This window comes from Numida meleagris, chromosome Z (assembly GCF_002078875.1).
Source record: "Numida meleagris isolate 19003 breed g44 Domestic line chromosome Z, NumMel1.0, whole genome shotgun sequence".
Taxonomy (NCBI): Eukaryota; Metazoa; Chordata; class Aves; order Galliformes; family Numididae; genus Numida; species Numida meleagris.
Window position 1 is genome coordinate 28962179 of NC_034438.1, and position 17920 is coordinate 28980098.

A 17920-nucleotide genomic window follows, 5' to 3' on the forward strand; every position below is an offset into this window, starting at 1 on the left:
ATACAATGTCCAAAACAAAAAGAATCAAGCTGCTTGCATTGTAAATGAAACATCCTCTGAAACCTCACTGCAGCTACACTGATGCCTGATAACATTTTCTCCACAAAAAGGAAATAAAGAAAATATGCTGATATGCTATAGTAAATGATTATCTACTGTGTTAGTGCTAGAGAACAGATTGAAGAAATTATTATAAAAGTAGCTTAAATAATTTAAAGTGTGAAACCGCATAAAGCTTCCATTTAAATGGCCTGGTAATTTGGCATAAATCCAAGGAATCACTCCCTGAGCTGGATTTATGTTGCATGTTGTTAAAAAGCAGCCAAGATACAGGATATAGTTAGATGTTTGGAAGTCATTTCCCTTCCATTGGAAATGACAACCAGATTGCTCTGCTTTCAAAGGGTAGAATTATCAATCCCAGTATGGCATTTTCTAATCCTAAAGTGATTTAGACTTAATCTTAGTTTTCCAGCTGCTTCTGAAGAATGTAATACACTACCTTGTAAAGGTGTGTAAAAAAGATACCCAGCAGTAGTATTTAAAACATTTATTTGAACAGAACAACTCCAGTTTTACTTTGTACTTTTAAAAATGTAATCAAAGAAGAATGTCTGGAATTCAAAGGAATATCAGAATATGATTTTTTCCTCTCTTTCCTTTTTCAGTCACCAGGCTCAAATTCACGCACAGGGGCACGTGATAATGTCATACCCTGAAATGACCTAATAAAATACCAAATATCTGAGTTTGTAAAGCAGCTTCTATTGACAGCTCTGCCAGCATTAGAGAGATCCACATCTTCAAGTTTTCAGATTCTGTAGGACACTTTATGGCTGAAACTGAGGTAGGAGAGCAACACAAAATGTTAGCATTTTGTATGCTGTCTTCTCTGGAATTCAGAATTTGCAGAGGATTTATGAGCCTTTCCTCAGTGTGATTGTGCAATGGAAGTACAGAAGCTGCTGCAGGAGAACAAGAATTTTCCTCGCTTTGTGCGTCTACTCATATCTTTTGCTCTCACTCATGGTCAAGGATTTTTTTAGCTGCTAAAGCTTTTCCCGCCCCCTTAGAGGGCAGAAGGAACACAATGGCAGTGTCATCTGATCACCTGTAATATGAGCTTTTCTCATCTGTGTCTCATCTGATCTCCTGTTAGGTCAGATTTTCCCAAAGGTAAGTCTTCCAGAAAGAGAAACAGCATGGAATCCATGTGGCTGTGCACTTGCCAGCTCCAGTCGCTGTTGCTTTAGTTAGTTTCCCTCACCACTAACTGGAAGTCCTTTTCTAAATTCTTTCTTTTTAATATTCTAATAATGCTGTCTAAATTTTCCTGTATTTCCTTTTTCTGCGTACTTTTTCAGATGTATTTCTTGGTGACTAGCTGTACGAAAAGGATTCAGTTCAGGTATGTACATTTTATTGGGATGTTCACAACTAACATACTCTCATTCTTTATAAATTTATTTTATTTTTAATCTGTAAAACTGTATGGTAAAAGTTTTATGATGCTATCATACAACTAACGTTTAAACACATAATAGAAAAAAACAGTAAAAGGATTTGGGTAAAATCCTATGGAGAACACCTTTTGTTACTAAAAAGGCTCTGTTGAACACATCTAGTATTAAGTGCAATGAATATATACCTGATTGCAGTTCCTTAAGGAATTTTGCAGTTCAAGATTAGCCAAAATCTGTGATGGGATGCAAAGGAGTTCAAGCAGAAATTACACATATTTATAACCAATGAAGTTATTTAGAGACAGCCTGTTCAAAGAATACATTTTGTTGGTCAAAATTCCAAAATTCTCAGGGCAAGAAGAGAAATTTGTAAGTGGTCTGAGAGTAAAAAATGGAGTGAGATGTTGAGGTCAGTGTAAAGAAAGTAGGAAATGAGCAGAGTCCTACTTGGGGTAGTTATATGAAATATATGCTTCTATCTTAAACTCCTGTTTTCCTGGATGAGACTATTCCTAAAAAGTTTTCATCTGGTTTTGACTTCACTGTGGCCTGGGACTCAAAAACATGTAAGCATGACAGAAGAACCTACAAACAAAGGTGTTGCCTGGGGAACAATGACTATGAGAATGAAATTGTAAGTGCGGGCTTTCAGCAGTTCTTGAGAGCAGATGAAATCTGCCAAACAGTAACAGAAGTAAACTGTGAGAGATGAACTCTTCACCACTGAAGGAAATGCTTTACAGCTACCGGATAAGAAATAGAAACAGACACAGAGCAGCCTTCTCCTTCTTGTGACATGGGGAACAGTGATTCTTTTATTTTCCACTAGCAACTCTGCTTGGACCAAGCTCAAGGTTATAAAATAATGAGCATAACAGAAGCAAATATTATAAGTTGTCTTCCCTCCCACCCATCCATGTATAAATTTAAACCAAATAATAATAAAACAAACTGGCAGCTGGTGTTTTAAGCTGCCAGATCCAAAGCCATCATAAAATAAAACTTTATTCTTTTCATTCCCAAGTAGTTACTAATTTTTGTTTTGTGTATTTATTCGGTTACATGTTCTTGATAAAGGACCAATGAAAAACAGAAGCAGAGGTGAGCAACAAGTGACAACACACCTGGAGTTACAAAGACACATTTTCCAACCTCTTTCCATTTTTTTTCTCATCTTCTCATCAATGTCTGCAAGTGGCAAGTAAAACAAGCCAAAGCAAAACAAAACATTAAACCTCAAAGAGACATTAAGAGAAATAAAATCTTAATGCTAAATGCTGAATAAGAAAGAACATGCTCGTCATATCAAAAAGGACCAGTATAAAGACCTGATTATAGCAAGGTGTGATCTTTCCAGTCCAGAATACAGACACAGAATATTTAGGTATCTTTCAAAACTATTAGACCATGTCAAATCTAACGGCCAGTGTGCCAAATGTACAAGACAAACAAGTGGGTGAAAGATATGAATTGCCATATTTCCCAATTTTTAAACAGGGAAAAGGATGACTAGGGAACAGTTTTCAGAATGGCTAAATGGTAATTGAATGCCTAATTGCTGTTTGCAAATTGGAAAAAATATTCTGAAGGGATATATCTGGTTTGTTCTTCTACATGTGTAGTTACATGATGCATCAGAATTGGCAGGAAAATTCATTCAAATGTATCTGCCAAAAGGGAAGTTATTGTTAACCAGAATCATTTTATTGTTCTGGCTAATATCATAGTCCAATAAGCAAATACGTTGGCATGGATGATAGACTAACAACTTTCATCCATGGTCAAAAAAGAGAAGAATTTTTTTGGCCAATTTTGCTGGCAAAACAGATGTATTATGTAACCTTATGGCAGGGCTCAAGCTCCAAATTCTCCCTTCCCTCTCTGATACTTTCTATTTGCTATTTTTAAAATTAATATTTCCTTAAAGAAATAATTTATGAGTGTATAGTATAAAAACCCCTTCAAATCTAGCAAGAGTAGTCTCACAGTATCTGACAGTCCACACTTAGCTAAAAGCAAGGGCTATACCCAACTGGAATTTGCAAAGTCCCAAGCAAGCCATGATGTGTGATTAAGTTCTGGTGTGCCTATGAAATTGTGGTAATATCAGAAGAGCATAGATTATAACAGTGAATAGAGGCTGTATTTGAAAATTATCCATTTGACATCATGTTGTAATGCAAATCTATTTTGTGTGAAAAACCTTTAATGACATGTTGCTGCAAAAGATGCTGAAACCCTGATATGGCTGCTGTAGACAACATCCTTTCTTAAAATTTTCCCATCCTTTTCATAATTTTGGCTGTCATTTAACATTCATCTTTCACAGCAGTGTAAAACACCAATTTTGAGACTCAAGAAAATGTGCAATTTCCTTTACTCATGTCAACGGTTTACAGGCGTTAGGCCCGATTCCGTGACAAAGGGGACGGGGGACCCAAGGGCCCACGTCCCGGGAAAAGGGGAAAGGGGAAAAGGGTAGGGAGATGGCCCTGAGAGCAAAGAACAGCGGCAACAATCTGAGGAGAAACAAACTAATTTACTAAATAAAATATCGGAATGCAAAACAACACACTATAATACAATATAATTACAATTTAAGCTGATAAATCCAACACAGAGAGAGAGAATGTCCCAAAATCAAGGTAGGCCTTACTCTACTACCAACAATAAGACGGCTGGAGAGCGAGGTGCTGCCAAGATGAGAGACGGCGGAAAAAGGGACGAGGTCTCGTGATCTGCAAGTTTTTATACTGCGAGCTTCTATCTTTTCCCTCCGGCTGGAAAATGGTAACAAAGGAGCAAAGTACCGTGGGGACTGTAGTAGTCCTTCTCTTCTGAGAACTAGGTATGTCCACTACATGATGTTATGATGTGGAATACCAATAACCGAAAATCACAAAACCATGACAACTCAATAAATGAAAATACATTTACTTCCCTAGGAAACTAATGCACATTGTGTGATATTACATCACTTATGTGCAGTTATAAAAAACATAGTTTCATTTTTCTCTTTATCTCAATATCACTTAAGAATAGAGTTGAAATCAATCAAATTAACTTTATGTTTTTTTCTGAAATATAACTTTGCTTTACTCAACTGAATTTAAAAAAGTTTAATTAAAAAGTGTCTCAAATGGACATAGCAAAGTACATTCAATTCTTGAGTTTCAACAAAAAGCATGTACTTTTCTGCTAGTATAGTAAAAATTGCATGCTATTAAGTGTTACACAAGTAATTTGGACCTAGGAAATTGTGAGTGTCTTAAGAGTATTGTATAGAAATGAGAGTGTCTGTGGACCAAAATTTTGTAGTAGCTTTTACTGTGCATGGAACTTAACATGCACATACTTAGATACCATATGCTGTGAAGAGGATGAAATTATCATATTTCCCCACCTACAGAATGTGTTTTTCATACCTGTTTCATTTTCATTGTATTGTTTCATGCGGTATTTCTTTTCAAGATTTTTATGCTATTCCAGATACTACATGTTTAACTTAAAATGTTGCTGTATCTTGTAATAATAAGACAACTATGCACTAAAATTAACTAAAAAAGAAACTGGAAAAAATGGACATTTTGATATATTTATTGACAAATAGTCTTCTAGGTTGAAAAAGGTTGAAAGACATATAATATAATACAATATAATTGGAATTGAAGCTAATAAATCAAATAAAATGAGAGAGAGTGTCCAAAAAAAAACAAAAGGCCTTACTCTAATGCTGGTGGCAAGACAGCTAGGGAGAGAGATGCTGCCGGGATGAGCAGGAAGGGAGCAAGTAAAAAAGGGATGTCTCATGATATATGAACAGTTTTTATCTTTCCCTCTGAATGGAAAATGGTAACAGAACAGCAAGGAATCCTCTGGGAAATGTAGTTCCTCCTCTCTTCTGAGAACCAGGAACCCGGAACTATCCACGATCCATGGAACTGGAGCATTAACTCTTTAACTCCCAGTGCACTATGTGATGTTATGATGTGGAATACCGATAACCAGAAATCATAAAACTGTGGCACTATCTTAAACCCACAAGTACTTTCCTATCATTTTCTACTCCTTCCATCCTTCTGAGGAGGAGAAATGAGAAAGTGCCTGGCTGCAAATTAGTCGTCTATCAGTGTTAAAACACAACAGCTAAATGATAAATTTCCCAAACACCTGGCTAATATATTCAAATATATAAAATGGATTAACAGAATTACAACAGAATTGGGGCATTTTTAGGTTTGTTTGGGATAGGTTGCTATACAGCTACACCATAGAATGTTCTACCACCCCTTGTAATTCTACAAATTATTTCACTGTCATGATTTTATACATTTTAAATCATGATTGGGATGTATTGACAAGGTTCTCTGTGTTAGTTTTTGAAATACTTATCCATAGGCTGCTAGCCTGAAAGAAATATCATTATTCCTAAAAAAAAAAAAAAAAAAAAATCTAATTACTAAGATAGATATGAAAGAGAGAAAGTTCTAAATTGCAATAATTGAATGTACAGTCAGGTATTGTTGAAAGCCTGAATGCCCTTCTGTCGCCTGTTGATCCATTGACTTACTAGTATTAACTTACTGTTGCCAAGTTGACTTGCGGAATGCTAATGTTGCCTCTCCTGCTGCTCCCTCCATCTGTCGACTGCCCAGTTTTGCCCTTTTGTTTCATAATCTCCATTTTATTAAATATTATTGTAATGGGTTATATATGACTGAACTGTACTGTAAACGTTCACTTGATTTACACAACTTGTTTAATACAATTTTGCTGTTGGGGTTATTCTAGTGGATTATAAATTCATTTAGAAAAAAAACTTGAAGGAGGTTGGAAGTACGTATTAGTGTATACACATGCCTATATATGTATGCATATGTAGTTCTTCTTAGAGGCTGTGACTGAGGGAAGGAAGGGAGGAAGGGAGGAAGGGAGAAAGGAAGGAAGGAAGGGAGGGAGGAAGGGAGGAAGGGAATTTACTTCCCCTTGGTGAATCCATGTTGACTAATCCTTATGATATTCTTTTCCTTCATTTGCATACAAGCATTTTGACGATACAGTTAAGAATTTGGATTGTTCTTCTCAAGACTATGTATTTAAGAGCAAGAAGATAAAATTACTTCAGTGAGTTGCAGCAATAATACTGAATAATGAATAAGTTGTTGAGAAACCTTGTTTACCTGTCAGACTGACAATAATACCATTCTATATTACTCTGCATTGTTTTTATATCTGTTTTATCAATTTATTTTGAAATAAAAAACCCCTCATATCTGGTTTCCAGAAAATGCTTCCACAGAAAATAACAGCGCTTCTCCTTCCACTCATTTCGGTTGCCACAGGCACAAAATTTTCCATAAACCAGAGGATACAAACTTCAGTTCTGGGAGGACCGTAGAACGCCTGGAAAATGGAAAAGAAGGAAGGGTAGGAATTGTTTTAAATGATATTTTTGGTTATACTCATTATCAAAATACTTATTCTTTCACTTTCTTTTATATGTTTGTTGTAGTAGGCGTGTTATGGGGCATTCGGGTTGTAACGCGGAAGACCCTTCCCCATATGCTTGCTATTGGTTCACCTCCTTTACTTGAACCCGTGTTGTAAGAAGGAGAGGCTGTCCTTCTTTGTTTTCATAACAAAGGGCACAACAACTCCGTATATGGCCTTTTGGAAGTAAGAGGTCAGAAGCGGGATATTCAATATGATTGGCCAGGAGCCTGCATGAGCTTCTGGAACAGTCTAGTAAAAAGATAAGAAATACTATATAGTTTTGTAGCTTTTAACAATAAACGCCATTTTGCTGCTCATCATATTGATGCTACGTGCAGTTGCTGGCCAGGAACCAGGTTTAGGTTCTCTACGTGCAAGGGTAATAAGAAGAGGGTCGCCGGAGTTTGGTAACAAATGGTGCCGAAACCCGGGATTGAACCAGGGACCTTTAGATTTTTTTTAGTTTCCCCGCTGCAGGTTATGGTGCCGAAACCCGGGACCCTTGCTGTGTTTTTGCTTGCACGGGTGCAAAGGCTGGCACCATAACCTGCAGCGGGGAAACGTCTGCAGAAGACCCGGGGTCTGTGCTTAGCGGCACAAGAATAAGGGTACGCCTCCTGAGGTATATCGGCGGGGAAGACGCCACAACTGCAGCCATGGAACAAGTTATTAAGGTACTGCTTTCATTTTGCAAAGTTTACTGTGGGAAGAATTCTCCTTCTGAGAAGGAAATTGCCGCAGTGCTCTCTCGTTTAGAACGAGAACGCATAATTGCCTCCCGCCATGAAGTACTTTACTATCAGTTGTGGGATTTTCTGACGATGGTGCTCGCACAGCGTGATATGACTGCGCAGGATGTTGCGGAGCGTAGAGTGTGGGGGATGATTCTTGGCACTTTGAAAGCTGCCAGGGAAGAAAAAAAGTTACAGCTCAGACTGAGACCTGATCCAGAAATTTTTCCGGGAGATTCCTTGGATCTGGGAGGTCCCAGGAAGCCGGGAGATAGTCTCTCTTGCAGGAATCCAGAGGATGGCTCATCGATTCAAGCAGCAGCCCCTGCTCTGCCATTGGCCCCGGCCCCGGCGAGTGCAGATCCCCTCCGCAGTGCCGCGATCAAGATGGCGCCGGCCACGCCAACCGTTCCTGCCTCCGGCGCCACCCCCCAGATGTCAATCACTGCTGAGGAATGCGAAGGGGGTGTGTCACAACACCCACTGTCATCTCCGTCAATCATCTCGCAGCAGACTCCCGAGACTCCACCTCCGTATCAGCAGGAGTCGTTGTATCCTTCATTACGTAATGTCTCAGGGGCGGAACCGGAGAAGCCTGTACCCACCCATCAAGGGGCGGACTATCCACGCCAGTGCCACCCAGCCTCTATGAGGGGACGGTGCAGCCCGGCCCCCCCAGGGGAGGGGTTACATCGGAAAAGGCGGTGATGCAAGGGGGCGGCACCGATGGGCGTGCTCTAGGCGGATCTGATGGGCATGCTCAGAACGCTGATTGGTCAGAGATAGTGCAGGGCTTGACTGCACAACCCCCATCTCCGCCCATGGGGACGTTTGGGGAGAGCAAGTGTGGCTGCTGCAGCCACTCTGCACTGCACCACACCATGCAGCTCCAGCTACAGGTCTGGTGTGCCCGGATAGCTCAGTGGGTAGAGCATGAGACTCGAAATCCCAGGGTCATGGGTTTGAGTCGCATTCTGAAATCTTTTTGTGATCAGTTAAAGGGATCAGACCTCAGGTCTGACATTCATGTCACGGGTTCAGCTTTTGCAGCTAGGCTTCTGGCTCGCATGGGCCAGGAAGGACATCCTAGCTCAGAGGTGCCAAGCTTTTTTACTATCAGAAATGCTATTGCAGACAGAGTAGCCAGCATGCTTGTTTTTACAATTCAAGAGGCTTGCGATTCTACCCTTTATGTAGGAGCTCCTGCATTGCAAGAATTTGTTCCATCCCTTTGTAGCCTGGATTGTTGTTCGGGCATGCCTTCACTGTAATTCTACACCTAAGAAAGGAGCAGGAGTTAACCCTGGCAGCCTCGGACCCATGCAGGTCTGGCAGACAGATTTTATGTGGGAACAGTGTTTCTCTCCCTGTGCCTGGCTTGCAGTTATGATAGATACTTCCTCTACTGTTATCGTGGCCACACAGCATGCGAAGTCCAACTCAACTGTGGAACATGCTAATTGCCCCCTCAAGGAAAAGTTATATATCTTTGGGGAGGGGAAAGGATATAGGAGGAAGATACCTGTTGGCAGGTAAGCCAAGATACAAGCAAAGGCTCTTTATGTATTGAAGTATTTCGAACATGGTGATAATGGGTGAACACAGAAGCATTGGCAGCCTGAGATCTTAAGTGAGGGACTGGCCCTATGTGGGTTTCAGCGTAATACATTCAGCCTCATCTCAAGGCAGAAAGTTTCTTGCTCATTGGTATTGTTTCAGAGTTTGTTGCATTATAGATACTATAGTGAGTGAGGAAAAAGGTTGCACTATTCACAGGATGGTATTATAATAACAACCCTAGTAATGGTATGGCGAAGTAGGTGATTTTCCTGTGTTAGTAATGCAGCCTCAAGAATTATTAGGCATAAGTTAAGTTACTGTGTGCTGCTTCTATTTTAGTAATAGATAGAATGGGAATGAACAAGATTTAATGTTACCAGTGTTAGAATTTATGAGAATAGCTCTTTTAGTGTAATTTTACCACCTTCATTGTCAGTAATTCTTGGTTAAGATGTTATTAGCCTGTCAATTGGCATTTTCTTAATTTGTGGAGGCAAAACCTGGAAAAGAATCCCAAGCAAAGGGATGTCTCTGTACTATAGAATGATAAACTGTGTTTCATCCCACTAGTCAGGATTTTAGAAATGTGACCACGCATCACTCGAGACAAAGGTACCTAGAAACAGCACCGCTCAGTTTTAGCCACACTCACCAAGTTAGGATGTTAGTCAGCTAAGGAAAGTAATGCTCCTAGTCATGTTCTAGCCCACTAGTATCAATTCTATCTGACATGCAACTCTATGAAGTTGTGGATTTTCTACTAGGCCAAAGGCATGGCTGTAAGCACCTTAAAAGCAGGTGTTGTACAATTTCAGTGATCATTCAAAATCAATATGTCAGAGTATACGAGAGTTGAAGATTCTCTCTTTCAGTTATAGGTACACACAGAATGAGACCCTCAGGGACTCTTTTTCAGGTTGCAGCCTTGGGCCATGGGCCAAACAAGTGTTCATCCTTTTAATGGGTTTGGCAGTATTTTATGTTATTATGTTATGTTTGCCTTGTATCTTTCTTTCGTTTAACATGTTGTCAATAGAAAGATTGGCTTGCTGGATGATCAAGCAAGCTAACGTCATGATGCTTGTGTTTGATGTAATGTTAGAAGATTAGAATAGTGAAAGACGTGTTTTTGTAGAATAGAATAGTAATAGGTCTTATAGGCTTAAAGCCATGGACATTAGGGCTTGAGCTTTTATTTGCAGGAGTTGCTGGAGGAAGACCTAAGCCCAGCAAGCTCAAGCCGGAAGAAGACCTCGACAAGAGACCGCAGATTTCTTCGAGAATCATTCTTCGAAGTGATCATCTGCTTACGGCGCCTGTTTTCTCATGCTTTCGACCCAGCCTTGGTGCTGCACACCCAGAACAGCATTTTGTGCGGCACGGAAAATGAGCAAGGCGGTTTGATTACTCTGAGTGCCTTGTCATCTACATGGAGTCCATTTGCTCGAAATGGCTCAAAGTCAGGTGTTCATGAGTAGGTGATGATTTCATTAAGGGCTGGCATTGTTATCTTGAAAAACACTATTCTACAAGTTTTTATCATAGAAGGCTCTTGACACACAATTCATCGATTTTTGGATTGTAGGTTTAGTGCGTTTTCGCTGTATGACTCTGCTTTGTCTTAGTTTAGAGGTCTGAGACCACGGTTTGCATATTTACTTAGAGGATTAGGTATAAGGTTTTTAAGGCTTATTGCTATAATGCTATGCATACTTTGCTTTGTAGGATGCATACAGCGATGCTTACAGCGTGATAACCACTACACTACAGAAAACTATGCTTACAGCACCTAATGGAGCCTTAGATCAGCCTAGAACACCACAGGCTGTGTGAAAGCTTGTCAACGGTTTACGGGCGTTCGGCCCAGTTCCGTGATGAAGGGGACGGGGGACCCATGGGCCCACGCCCCGTGAAAAGGGAAAAGGGAAAAAGGGTAAGGAGATGGCCCTGAGAGCAAAGAACAGCGGCAACAATCTGAGGAGAAACAAACTACTAAATAAAATATCGGAATGCAAAACAACACACTATAATACAATATAATTACAATTTAAGCTGATAAAACCAATACAGAGAGAGAGAATGTCCCAAAATCAAGGTAGGCCTTATTCTACTACCGACGATAAGACGGCTGGAGAGCAAGGTGCTGCCAAGACGAGAGACGGGCGGAAAAGGGACGAGGTCTCGTGATCTGCAAGTTTTTATACTGTGAGCTTTTATCTTTTCCCTCCGGCTGGAAAATGGTAACAGAGGAGCAAAGTACCGTGGGGAATGTAGTAGTCCTTCTCTTCTGAGAACCAGGTACATTCATTACATGATGTTATGATGTGGAATACCAATAACTGAAAATCACAAAACCATGACAAAGCTTGTAGTAAGTTTTAGGACAGCTAGTAATATGCATTTATATTATGCGTATGTGTTACAGAGTTTTAACAGTAGATAGCTTAGTTAAGAGATAGATTTAGGGATAAGATACTTGCGGTCGTGTTTGTGGTCGCGCTGTAATGGGTAAAATTTTACTGCTTATGGGGAGGGGGAGATGTTGTAGTAGGCGTGTTACGGGGCATTCGGGTTGTAATGCAGAAGGCCCTTCCCCATATGCTTGCTATTGGTTCACCTCCTTTACTTGAACCCGTGTCGTAAGAAGGAGAGGCTGTCCTTCTTTGTTTTCATAACAAAGGGCACAACAACTATGTTGCATTAAAACATTTTAGTCCTTGAGGTAAAAAAAAAAAGTCACTCTTTGTCTTGACATTTCCTATGCAATAGCACAGGCAAACAATAAATTTGCAGGATCAAAAACTTAGTTTTGTAAGTCCCTTTTTTTGTCTGGAATATATTGTGTGTGTTACTTATAAATAACCTCTGGAAAATCCATGTGATAAATCAATTTAATTTGTTATTAATTTGAAAAGAACTTTCTCTGTTTGCCAGATCTTAGAAACAGAAACCATTTTTGTCTACCCTTAGAGATGCATTTTGGCTGCCTATCTTGAGTGGATATTGCAGGAATTGTCCTGAAAATGAAATGACTGTTTCAGTCGCTCCCTAGGTGATGACATTGAGAGCTTTTAAACAATACTCTCATACAAACCCAAACTAATACATTTAGATTAATTCACAGCTGTGTATCTGAGGATAGAGTTTCCATCCAGTTATTTATACTTATAGAACTGTCCTAAAGTTTTATACAGGCTTGTTATGCATGTCAAATATAGGAATGTACAAAATATTTTAAATAAGATTGGATGTGTTTGTGGTTGGATATCTTCCTGTGACAACGTATTCTGTACATATGGATTTATTACAGCCACTATTCCTCTGTGAAGCCTTCTTATGGAGTTAGATATATAACATGTTTCTTGAGATGCACACCATTCCAAAGGATGCACAAAAGAGATGATAACTGGCAAATGACATAGGATATGACTGACTGACTCAAAGTTTGCTGTGCTAGTAATCTGCATATCTGCAAGAACATAGCATCTATGCAGCATTTCCTATATAGGAGTGTGTCTCATCATTCCAGCGATCTGGAATTGCTAATTGCTGGATCATTCCCAGCATGGGAAAGACAGGCAGCGAATCAGTACTAGCCAGTATGGTATCATATAATACAGGTCCTGCTTGACTAATGTAATGTCTTTCCATGATGAGGAGACCCACTTAGTGGATGAGGGAATGGCTGCTGACATAATCTACCTAGACTTTAGTGAAGCCTTTAACTCTGTCTCCCACAGTATTATCCTAGAGAAGCTCGCAGCCTGTGTCTCGGACACATACACTCTTTGCTGGGTGAAGAACTGGCTGGATGGCCAGGCCCAGGGAGTGATAGTGAATGGAGTTAAATCCAGCTGGTGACAGGTCACAAGTGGTGTTCCCCAGAGATCAGTACTGCGGCCCATCCTGTTTAATATCTTCATTGACTATCTGGGCAAGGGGACTAAATGCACCCAAAGTAAGTTTGCAGATGACACCAAGCTGGGAGGAAGTGTTGATCTGCCTCAGGGTAGGAAGGCCCTATAGAGGGATATGAATAGGCTGGATCGATGGGATGAGCCTGATTGTATGACCTTTAACAAGACCATGTCAAGTCCTGCTTTTCAGTCACAACAGTCCCATGCAATGCTACAGACTCGGGGAAAAGTGGCTGGCAAGTTGCACAGAGGAAAAGAATCATAGAATCATAGAATTAGCTAGATTGGAAAAGACCTACAAGATCACCTAGTCCAACCATTCACCTACCACCAATAACCCCACTAAACCATGTCTCTCAACGCTATATCTAAATGTTTCTTGAACACCTCCAGGGACGGTGACTCAACCACCTCCCTGGGCAGCCCATTCCAGCGCCTGACCACTCTTTCAGAAAAGTAGTGTTTCCTAATGTCCAGCCTAAATCTCCCGTGCAGGACCTGGCACTTGGTCTTGTTGAACCTCATCCCACTGGCTTCAGCCCAGAGATCCATCCTGTCCAGATCTCTCTGTAGGGTCTCGCTACCCCCAGGCAGATCGACACTTTCTGACAGCTTGGTGTCATCTGCAAACTTACTGAAGGTGCTCTCAATGCCCTCATCCAGGTCATCAATAAAGATATTGAAGAGGACAGGCCCCAGCACTGACCCCTGGGGAACACCACTCGTGACCAGTCGCCAGCTGGATTTAACTCCCTTCACCACCACTCTCTGGGCCCGGCCCTCCAGCCAGCTCCTTACCCAGCAAAGAGTGTACCTGTCCAAGCCACGGGCTGCCAGTTTCTCCAGGAGAATACTGTGGGAGACAGTGTCAAAAGCTTTGCTGAAGTCTAGGTAGACCACATCAACAGCCTTTCCCTCATCCACCAGACGGGTCACTCGATCATAGAAGGAGATGAGGTTGGTCAAGCAGGACCTGCCCTTCACAAACCCATGCTGGCTGGGCCTGATCCCCTGGTTGTCCTGCAAATGCCGCATGATCTCCCTCAGGACAATCTGCTCCATAACCTTCCCTGGCACCAAGGTCAGGCTGATAGGCCTGTAGTTCCCCAGATCCTCCTTACGACCCTTCTTGTAGATGGGAGTCACACTGGCAAGTCTCCAGTCTTCTGGGACCTCTCCAGTTGACCAGGAACACCAATAGATGATGGAAAGCGGCTTGGCTATCTCTTCTGCCAGCTCCCTCAGTACTCTTGGGTGGATCTCATCCGACCCTGTGGACTTGTGGCAATCCAGGTGGAGTAGTAGGTCTCTGACCGTTTCCTCCTGAATCATGGGGTTTTGTTTCGCTCCTCATCCGAGACTTCCAGGTCAGAGAGTAGAGTGCTCTGAGGACAACTGGTCTGGCTTTTAAAGACAGACATAAAGAAGGCATTGAGAACCTCAGCCTTTTCATTGTCCTCAGTGGCCACATTCCCAGCTGTTGTATTCCCAGCATATATCAGGGAAGTTGAAGTCCCCCATGAGGACAAGGGCAGGCGATCGCGCAACTTCAGCCAGCTGTTTATAGAACGCCTCATCTGTCTCTTCATCCTGGTTAGGCGGTCTATAACAGACCCCCACCAGGATGTCTGCCTTGTCAGCCTTTCCTTTGATCCTAACCCACAGAGATTCAATGCTGTCTTCCCCAGATGAAAGTTCAATAACATCCAAACAGTCTCTAACATAGAGAGCCATGCCACCACCCCTCCTTCCTTGCCTATCCTGTCTGAAGAGCTTGTAGCCATCCATCGCAGCACTCCAGTCATGGGAGCGATCCCACCATGTTTCTGTAATGGCAACTAAGTCATAGTTTGCCTGCCGCACAAAGGTTTCCAGCTCCTCCTGTTTGTTGCTCATGCTGCGGGCATTAGCATAGATGCACTTCAGCTGAGCCCCTTGCCTCACCCCTAATCCCGATGCCCGCTTAGGCATACCTCTTGCAGGGCTGGTTTTATCCCCTTCCCCCTTCCTCTCTAGTTTAAAGCCCTCTCTATAAGCCCTGCCAGCTCCTGGGCAAGGATGCGTTTTCCCCTTTGAGACAGGCCAGACCCATCAGCAGACCTCAGGCCTGGTGCCACGTAAACTGCCCCGTGATCAAAGAACCCAAAATTCTTGTGTTTGCACCAGCCTCTCAGCCACGTGTTTATGAGATGGGTTTTCCTGCCCCTTTCAGTGTTCTTCTCTGTCAGTGAAGGGATAGAAGAAAATGTCACCTGTACTCCTATTCCCTGAACTAACCGCCCTAGTCCCCTGAAGTCATTTTTGATAAGTTTCAGGCTTCTGTCAGCAGTCTCATTGCTGCCGGCCTGAACTATTAGTAAAGGATAATAATCAGAGGGGTGGATCAAACTGGGGAGTTTTCTAGAGATATCCCTGACCCGAGCCCCAGGGAGGCAGCACACCTCCCTACGGGTAGGGTCAGGCCAACATATAGGGCCCTCTGTTCCCCTCAGAAGGGAGTCGCCTACGACGCTCACCCTTCTGTCCTTCCTGGCAGAGGCAGTCTCAAGGCGTGGAATCGTCCGCCTCACCTTGGGCAACTTTGGCAACCTTGCAGGCAGAGCTCCTCCTGCATCCTCACTCACCTCTCTCTCAGGTTCCAGGGCCTCAAACCTGTTACACAGCGGCACCTGGGGAACCGAGGTAGGCCGGGATGTGGGTTGCCTGCATCGCCGAGCTGGGACCTGCTTCCATTCCTCCTCTTCTCCCAGAGGAGGAGTTTGAGTTTGTTTCCCTCAGCTCGATCATGGCAGGCAAGAGGATCTGCCACTGTCTGGGGAGTATCACTCCGCTGTCTTTCCTGCAGATAGTTACACCACCAGTCTATTTCCCGCTCACATTCCCTGATGGATCTTAATCTCTCTACCTTCTCCTTGAGCTTCACTACCATGCTGAGCAGCTCATCCACCTGCTCACACCTCACACAGGTGGAATCCCTGCCACCCTCCCCCAGCAGCAGCAGGCTCAGGCACTCCCTGCAGACTGAGACCTGAACTGCTACATCTCTAGGCAGGCCCTCCGTCTGGGTCACCTCAGTCTTCTGGAGGTGAGCCCGCTGCCTGGTGGAGACCATGTTTAAACTCACAGTCTCAGAGACTGCAAATGTGAGAGCAGGTCTCCTGACGAAAGAGGGACAGCACTTACACGCCCTGCTCCTCGACCCACCTCTCACACCCACTGCAGTACAGAATGAGCAATGTGTGCTGTGGTCACACACTGATTACCCCTCCCTGTTCTCAGCAGGCAGCAAAGCACCTCACTAACCGTGCGTGAGCTACTAATAGCCTAACGGCCAGAGGTCAAGGTCACAGATAAGATTAAGAGTGGGCAGTGCCAGCTCCACCCCTGCTAGCTCAGCAGCCCACAAGCTACCAGCCCCCTGGCATGAGCACCGTGCTTTTCCTGGCTTCAAAAAGCCCTAAAAAGAGCTTTTTTGTGGCCCTTTTTGCTTCAGAACCCTTGCCCAGTGCAGTCTTACCTGCTCCGAGACTGGTCTCCGCAGCAATGGGGGGGGGAATCTACGGGTATTACTTGTAACATGAGTCAGCATTGTGCCCAGGTGGCTAAGAAGACCAGTGAGATCTTGGCTTGCATCAGAAATAGTGTAGTCAGCAGGATCAGGGAAGTGATTGTTCCTCTGTACTTGGCACTGGTGAGGCTGCAACTTGAGTACTGTGTTTGGTTTTGGGTACCTCACTACATGAAAGACATCGAGGTCCTGGAGCATGTCCAGAGAGTAGCAGTGAAGCTGGTGAGGGGTCTGGAGCACAAGACTTGTGAAGAGCGGCTGAAGGAATTGGGATTGTTCAGCCTGGAGAGGAGGAGGCTCAGGGGAGACCTTACTGTTCTTCACCTCTACATGAAAGAAGGTTATAGTGAGGTGGGGTTTGGCCTCTTCTCCCAGGTAACTAGTGATAGGACTAAAAGTAATGGTCTTAAGTTGTTCCAGGGGAGATTTAGGTTGGAGATTAGGAAATACTTCCTCTCTGAAAGAGTGGTAAGATACAGAACAGGCTGCCCAGGGAGGCGACAGTGTCACTGTTCCTGGAGGTTTTCAAGAAATGTGTAGATGTCACACTGAGTGTCATGGTTTATAATGGTCACAGGCATAGGTTGATGGTTGAACTAGATGATCTTGGTGGTTTTTCCAACCTTAATGACTCTACGATTTGATGAATGCCATTAGTGGGATAAAAATCCATTTAGAACAGTGCCATTACTTCCGCAGTGCCTGGTAAAGTCCCAGACAACCAAATAACACCAAAGAAGAATGCTAATAAGGTTATAGTAATATCAATAAAAATAAAATATTTTTCAAAGATGTGTAGCTAGAAGAAAAAATAAAACCAGCTTTTCTCTCTTTTCTATCCTTTGGAACACTAATAGGCTACTAATAAGCTTCTGCAATGTCCAAAGAACCATTTGTTATGCTATGTGGATGCATCACTACCAACAATTTCAGTATTCTCCTTTGTGTTTCACAGTCTGAACTGACAGAAGATTTTGGAAATAAACAATTGAAAAAGACATTCCCTAAGGGTAACTATCAAGACCAATAAGGCTCAAATAAAATGGCCTAGCTGTCAGAGCAAAATACAGTATATCCACTTGGCTCTTGAAAGGAAAAGGTAATGCTAACCAGTTGCTGGAAACAGCCCAGAGAGGTAGTGTCACAGTGACAGCTGCACAAAAGGATGTACAGCATAGCAGAGTTCAA

The 17920-nt window shown here is 42.6% G+C and overlaps 1 protein-coding gene and 1 long non-coding RNA gene across 2 annotated transcripts; one reads left to right on the top strand and one right to left on the bottom strand.

The window, feature by feature from the left end:
- On the top strand, window positions 913-11208 carry LOC110390137. Its single transcript, XM_021381337.1, has 3 exons — window positions 913-1176; window positions 1365-1408; window positions 6806-11208. The coding sequence occupies exon 3, from the start codon at window positions 7613-7615 to the stop codon at window positions 8393-8395; it is 783 nt and encodes a 260-aa protein (XP_021237012.1). The 5' UTR covers window positions 913-1176; window positions 1365-1408; window positions 6806-7612; the 3' UTR covers window positions 8396-11208.
- On the bottom strand, window positions 5043-17062 carry LOC110390138. The gene is made up of 2 exons (XR_002433590.1): window positions 16682-17062; window positions 5043-6866 (listed from the first exon to the last, which is right to left on the bottom strand). It is a non-coding gene; the product is annotated as an uncharacterized LOC110390138 (long non-coding RNA).

What these genes read in the sequence shown, in the direction of transcription:
- LOC110390137 (XM_021381337.1), top strand. Translation starts at nt 7,613, where the DNA reads ATGGAACAAGTTATTAAGGTACTGCTTTCATTTTGCAAAGTTTACTGT.